The 7,554-nt window shown below is 51.6% G+C and overlaps 1 protein-coding gene across 1 annotated transcript; it reads right to left on the bottom strand.

Annotated features, from left to right (window-relative positions):
- Window positions 1-2,849: 2,849 nt before the first annotated feature.
- On the bottom strand, window positions 2,850-5,251 carry GP1BB (glycoprotein Ib platelet subunit beta). Its single transcript, XM_048822107.2, has 2 exons — window positions 4,827-5,251; window positions 2,850-3,868 (listed from the first exon to the last, which is right to left on the bottom strand). Exons 1-2 carry the CDS (start codon window positions 4,891-4,893, stop codon window positions 3,246-3,248), a joined length of 690 nt encoding a protein of 229 aa, XP_048678064.1. The 5' UTR covers window positions 4,894-5,251; the 3' UTR covers window positions 2,850-3,245.
- Window positions 5,252-7,554: the final 2,303 nt, after the last annotated feature.

Here is a 7,554-nt window from a genome sequence, read left to right as displayed (position 1 = left end):
GGATATGGGTTCCATCTATAGCCCCACCACAGTTAGGGAATCCCATTGCAGCAAAGCCATCCACTATGACCTGCACATTTCCCAGGGTCACTACCCTTGATATCAGCAGATCTTTGATTGCGTGGGCTACTTGCATCACAGCAGCCCCCACAGTAGATTTGCCCACTCCAAATTGATTCCCAACTGACCGGTAGCTGTCTGGCGTTGCAAGCTTCCACAGGGCTATCGCCACTCGCTTCTCAACTGTGAGGGCTGCTCTCATCTTGGTATTCATGCGCTTCAGGACAGGGGAAAGCAAGTCACAAAGTTCCATGAAAGTGCCCTTACGCATGCGAAAGTTTCGTAGCCACTGGGAATCGTCCCAGACCTGCAACACTATGCGGTCCCACCAGTCTGTGCTTGTTTCCCGAGCCCAGAATCGGCGTTCCACAGCATGAACCTGCCCCATTAGCACCATGATGCATGCATTGTCAGGGCCCATGCTTTCAGAGAAATCTGTGTCCATGTCCTGATCACTCACGGGACCGCGCTGACGTCGCCTCCTCGCCCGGTATCGCGTTGCCATGTTCTGGTGCTGCATATACTGCTGAATAATGCGTGTGGTGGTTAATGTGCTCCTAATTGCCAAAGTGAGCTGAGCGGGCTCCATGCTTGCCGTGGTATGGCGTCCGCACAGAAAAAAGGCGCGGAACGATTGTCTGCCGTTGCTCTGACGGAGGGAGGGGCGACTGACGACACGGCTTACAGGGTTGGCTTCAGGGAGCTAAAATCAACAAAGGGGGTGCCTGTACATCAAGGAGTATTTCAGGCAGGACTGCACGGAGGGTTCCAATAAGAAATGGTGCACCTAAGTTATCGTTGTTATTGGAACAAGGAGGTTAGCCTGGCCTCTGATTGATACATGGCTAGATTTACCTCGCTGCACCTTCTCTGTGAGTGACTGCAGTGTGACCTAGAGGAATGAGTCCCCTAGACAGGGGAGGAGGCAAATGAGTACAAAACAAATCTGGTCTATTTCTTGTTTTGACCCACTCCATCTATCTTTTACATCTTTGGCTGGCAGCAGACGGTGCAGAAGGACTGCATGCCATCCACATCTCATGGCTGCTTGGCAGAAGATGGTACAGTACGCCTGCTAGCCATCCCCATCTCTTGCCTGCCTGGCAGAAGATGGTGCAATACGACTGCTAGCAATCCTCATCTCTTGCCTGCCTGGCAGAAGATGGTACAGTACGACTGCTAGCAGTCCGTATCGCCTGCCTGCTCACCATAAGACGGTTCAATAGGACTGACTGCAGGACTAAAGAGAATGACCTGGTCAAGTCACTCCAAATTTAGTCCCTGCGCCCATGTCTGCCCAGGCGCTCCCAGCCGACGCGGCCAGGAGCACCTCGGACACGATGAGGACGACTACCAATCGTATTGCACCGTCTGCTGCCAGAAGGCAAGGGGTTGCTGCTACTGTGCAGCAAAGCCGTACCGCGTCTGCCAGCACCCAGGAGACATAGGGTGACGGTTACCTGAGCGGGCTCCATGCTTGCTGTGGTATGGCGTCTGCACAGGTAACTCAGGAAAAAAGGCGCGAAATGATTGTCTGCCCTTGCTTTCACGGAGGGAGGGAGGGAACGGGGGCCTGACGACACGTACCCAGAACCACCCGCGACAATGTTTTAGCCCCATCAGAGCGCTCCATTGTGACTGCTCTGGACAGCACTCTCAGATGCCCGATTGTTTGCCATTGCTCTGACGCTGGGAGGGGCGCTTACAGGGTTGGCTTCAGGGAGCTAAAATCAACAAAGGGGGTGGCTTTACATCAAGGAGTATTTCAGGCAGGACTTCACAGAGGGTTCCAATAAGAAATGGTGCACCTAAGTTATTGTCCTTATTGGAGCAAGAAGGTTAGCCTGGCCTCTGATTGATACATGGCTAGATTTACCTCGCTGCATCTTGACTGCAGTGTGATCTAGAAGAATGAGTCCCCTAGACAGGGGAGGGGGGGGAAGCAAATGAGTACAAAACAAATCTGGTCTATTTCTTGTTTTGACCCACTCCATCTGTCTTTTACATCTTTGGCTGGCAGCAGACGGACTGCATGCCATCCACATCTCATGACTGCTCGGCAGAAGATGGTACAGCACGACTGCTAGCAGTCCGTATCGCCTGCCCGCTCACCATAAGACGGTTCAATAGGACTGACTGCAGGACTAAAGAGAATGACCTGGTCAAGTCACTCCAAATTTAGTCCCTGTGCCCATGTCTGCCCAGGCGCTCCTGATCGACCTCACAGAGGCGACCAGGAGCACCTCAGACATGACGATGACGGCTACCAGTCGTACTGTACCGTCTGCTGCCACAAGGCAAGGGGTTGCTGCTACTGTGTAGCAATGCCGTACCGCGTCTGCCAGCACCCAGGAGACATAGGGTGACGGTTACCTGAGCGGGCTCCATGCTTGCCATGGTATGGCGTCTGCACAGGTAACTCAGGAAAAAAGGCGCGAAATGATTGTCTGCCCTTGCTTTCACGGGGGGAGGGAGGGAACGGGAGGCTGACGATATGTACCCAGAACCACCCGCGACAATGTTTTAGCCCCATCAGGCATTGGGATCTCAACCCAGAATTCCAATGGGCAGCGGAGACTGCGGGAACTGTGGGATAGCTACCCACAGTGCAACGCTCCGGAAGTCGACGCTTGCCTCGGTACTGTGGAAGCGCTCCGCCGAGTTAATGCACTTAATGCACTTTGAGCATTTACTGTGGGGACACACACACTCGAATTTATAAAACCGATTTCTAAAAAACCGACTTCTATAAATTCGACCTTATTCCGTAGTGTAGACATACCCTATAAGTTAGTTCCTTATGGTTCTTGGAGCACGTGATTCTGCACAGAGCATCACTAAATCTCTAATGAGACCAGACCAGTAACAGTTTTCACTTCAGCAAAGCAACCAAGTTTGCACAGGTCTGATAAAAGAACAGTTTGTCCCAATCCTGTTTCTATCCCTTTGGAAGAGTGCAGAATTATAACACCCCAGGATTAGCTGCACTGCAACAGAGCAATAGGCCCAGCCTATGTCCTGCTTTAGACAGTGGCCTATTCCTTATGCTTCAGAGAAAGGCTGGTTCTCAGCATAATGCACCAAATGGCCCACGCAACGCTACAATCCCAGGAGGAAGGATGTTCTTCCTGGCCCCGCTGATCAGCTTATGCCCTGAAGCATGAGGACTGAAAGCCCTGGTGACATTAATCAATGTCATGGGCATTCTCTGAAAGGGGAGCCCATGTATCTACGTGCTGGTGTATCTCCTTGGTGGTCTGCCTGGCTACATTGGCGATCCTCTGGAATCTATGCAGGAACAAGATGATGAAGAGGAGCAGGACAGCCTGGAGGAGGATGAAGAGGAAGAGGCAGATCTGGGAGATGAGCGCGATGCTGCAGTACCAGTACTGGCAGGTAGAGATGAGCTCATCCTCCGACAGGTACGCGATGATCCTGCCCCGCAGGTGTTCCGGGGAAGCACACACCACGTTCCTATACAGGGTCCGATTCGGCTGCCACTGGAGCCACGAGCGCAGGTAGAGGATGTCGCAGTCGCATTCCCAGGGGTTCCCCCACAGGTAGGCCACTTGGAGGCTCTGCAGGTTGTCCAGGAGCCCGCTGGGGATGCTGGTGAGCAGGTTGTTGTTGAGGAAGAGGGTCTGAGTTGAGGGGCTGAAGGATGCGGGGAGGCTGCTTTTGGTCAGCTCTACCGACATGCAGTTGACGATGTTGGCGCTGCACTGGCAGGACGAGGGGCAGGTGGGCGTCACAAGGGGCAGAGAGCCCAGCAGGGAAAGGAAGAGGATCCAGCAGATCATCTTCAGCTCTGAAACACACACACAAGCCACCTCTGACCCTGAACTCCTTGGGACATTGTGCGCAAACCTCAGGCACTCAGCATAAGAAGAGCAGCAGACGCAGACACCTGACACTGTCAAACTGAACAGAACAAACCCAGGGCTTTTATTTCCTTTGAGGATTTAAGTTTTGGGTGAATTTGGTACCCAGGAAGATGAGAGACCCCCAGCTCTGACAAGGGCATAATTTCAGCATGTGTTGGGCAAGAGCTCGCTCTCTCGTAATACTAGACAGGCGAGTGCTCCTGCTATTTTAGCCCGGGGTTTGTGGAGGGCAGATGGCTTATGGTGTGACCAGACATCCAGTAGGAACTGGCTGAGGCCATCAAATCTCATTTCCATTGGTGCCCAGGGCGGTGAAGAGAAGCTGGTATTTGCATGATTGCATTCCTGATGCACTATAATAGCTAAGGAAATTCAGCAGCAGTCACGTTAGTGTGCAAAACTGCTCATGCAGTCACAGGCTCCGAATGACCTTTCATTAACAGAAGCTTCAGGTTATTACAGAGGCAAAAAGCTACAGAAGATTCAAAAAAGGATTAGACAGTTGCATGACTAAGAACAGCCAATGCAGTTTCCACGGCTAGAATAAAAGTGACAGAGACAAGCAGTTCTCATGCATCAGGACATATAAAGATCAGGTGGGCTCAGGTAGAAATTCCCCACTCTGAGATTGTATTGCAGAAGTAGGGGGCTACCCTTGTTCTGAAGGATCTAAGCATTGGTTACTGCTGTAGACAAGAGACAAGCCATTGGACCGTCCTAGTATTGCAATTCTTGCAAAAAATCCTAAGGGTCATCATGGACTCTGACTTGTACAGGGGGTAAGAAGAGAGCAGCTTGGTGCCTCACCGTAAAGCAATGCTGTGCAGTGAAGTGACCGAGGAAGAAGGTAAAGTTAGCAGGAAGCGCAGTGTCTAGACTCACCTTTGCAGATTGCTGGCCTCTGGCACAAGGGAAGATTATAGTAAGAGGGCAAGTGGTGCAGGAGCATTTGCAAGTACACAGCTGAGCTCTCTGCTAGTTCCCCACTTGGCTCTGCAAGATAAGGGGAAAGCTAGTCCCAGGACTCCTCCCTGCCACCGTCTCGCCGGAACAGCTGAGGTTTCACCAAGCAACTGTTCCGAGGGATGCAAGATGACACTGGTTGTGGTAACGCTTCAAATGTGGCAGGCCTGATGACGACGGGTGGACGGCAGAGGGTCTTGGCCCAGAGGAAAGAGAGGGCAAAAGCATTTTGCTGTTATCTGTGAGTGGTCCAGCCCTGCCCTTTTCAAAACAGTGCCCTGTTTTACCCTGGCACCCTTTGGAAAGGAAGCCATCCTCTTAGAGGATAAGCAGCCCAAAGTATTTGCTTTGTTTTCTGTATTGCTCTGCTTAGCAGCAGCAAGAAAATATGCAAGGAACCTCATGTGAAATCCATGGGAGAGTCCTCAAAACCCCATCAGCCCCTGGGGAAGGGCCCATAATTTCCCATACTCAGTTCCACTTTGCCTGTCTGGCTCTGTCTTGGCAATGGCAAATACCTCTCAGATTGTTCCCCGGCTCCCCAAACCTCTGTGTAGCACGCAGCTCTGGCCCTCTCGAAGCTGGAAAAGACTTAGCAATGGCAACCAGGCAGAATCAGGCGGAGATCTCACTTGTCAGCTGAGAGGTTTGTAAGGAAGCTTGGGGAACCTAACATTGATCAGTGTCAGCTTCAATATGACAATGCTCCAGGTAATTCCCATAATACCCTGTTATGCCTTTCATCCTCAAGCTCTTTATGAACTACATATGCACAAAACTATGAGTCGCTTCACAGCTGCCTGCAGCTGTTTTAAGAGCATGCAGCACTGGGACAGGAAGTGAAGGAGACAGGATAAGGAGTCTCAGTCTGGGACAGGAAGTGCCTGTAATCAGTGACCCTGGGGGATGGGATCTTCACTGGTTGTGGACAGGTCTCCCTTTAGTGAATCTGTCCAGTAAATGGGGACCAAATATGTTGGAGCAGGAAGCGAAGGGGAATACTGTATCCAACCGAAGCTGCAGGTGGATTTAGGCAATTACTCAAGATTAAATTGGACCAGAAAATTCAAGCTCACACAAATACCATTGTGAAAAGCACGTCTGTTAAACTGGTTTCACATCTCATCTGAAAGAGCGCTCCTGGCAGCACGGTGTCCCCGAACATCCTGTTCATGCTATGTACAGTATCAGCATGCCTTGGAGGACCTTCATTAAAGCACTGACCCAATCCCTGCCCTTCTGAGCAGCTAGTGACTTCTGATGAGGTGCTCTGGCTTTCAGCTGTGGCCTGGGCCGCTAGCTGAGTAGGGAGGGAGCTGGCGAGCTGCTCTTCTGAAAACTTGCATTCTCTCACATGCCTGAAGCCCGGGAGAGCCCGATACTTGCAGACACAAAAAGGCAAGATCCAGGGGAAAGGAGAAAGCTGCAGGCTGGCTTGGCTGGCCAGTGCTGGGAAAGATAATGCTCATGGGAACATCGTGCTCTAGCGGGCTTGTCTCGATAGAGTCAGATGACTCAGCAGCTCGAAGCATGTGCAGCTCACAGTTAGCAAGGCAGGTTTACCACATCCTGCCGTCGGAATTTGTGGCACTGGGAGACGCTCCAGCCTGAGCAGCAGACCCAAAGGGATAAAAATAGACAGCTCTGGGGATGCTGAGATCACATCCCCATTGCATGCATTAAGGACCACAAACCCTGCCCCTGGTTTCCCCGTACAGTACCTCTCGTGTAAGCCCATTGGGCCAGATTCTCTCTGCACCCATTTACACAGGGGTGTAAAATGCTACCAGACCAGAACAGGAAGGATTGACACCCAGCTGCACTGGGGTCCAAGATGACCTAAGGAACAGGGCCAGGGAAAATTGGGCCCATTGATTCAGTGGGGCTGTAGCTGAAGGCAGGACTGGGGATAAAACCTCATCTCATACGCTTTAAAACCATTACGCTTTAAATTTCTAATAAATCAGGTTTCAGAGTAGCAGCCGTGTTAGTTGGTATCCGCAAAAAGAACAGGAGGACTTGTGGCACCTTAGTGACCCACCCATTTATTGGAGCATCAGCTTTCGTGGGCTACAGCTCACTTCGTTGGATGCTCAAATAAATTGGTTCGTCTCTGAGGTGCCACAAGTCCTCCTGTTCTTTTTAATAAATCGGAGTGGCTCATTCCGACTATTACAGCAGTGCAGAAGGCAGGCAGGGAATCTGGGCCCACAAACTGCTCAGCTTTTGTTAGAGTGTTTTTCTTTCATTTGGGTGGCGCCTCAAGACAACGGGGATCACCCAGGTAGATTTTTCCATAGGCCAGAAAGGACCATTATGACCACCTGACCTCCTGCGTAAGCCAGGCCAGAGCATTTCATCCAGGGACTGAGGAGTGCCATCTAAAGTGGGAGGGGGCACAGATTTGCCCCGCCAATCCTGACCCTCTCCTCTCCCCTTCTCAATCCCCTCTACCCCACCCTTCTGACTCCTCCGGTCCATGTTCCCCTCCAGATCTGAGTGAGTGCCATTGTGTCCTGGTGCACAGGATCTCTGGGCCACTCAGGTCTGACCCAGCCTATGCCTACATCCAGCCTAATCTGATTGAACTAGAGAACTGGACAGATCACACCCAGGGGAATTTTCCAGGCATCTTGCATTTCTGTCC

This window comes from Caretta caretta, chromosome 15 (genome assembly GCF_965140235.1).
Source record: "Caretta caretta isolate rCarCar2 chromosome 15, rCarCar1.hap1, whole genome shotgun sequence".
Lineage (NCBI taxonomy): Eukaryota > Metazoa > Chordata > Testudines > Cheloniidae > Caretta > Caretta caretta.
This window is presented reverse-complemented; position numbering and strand designations above follow the sequence as displayed.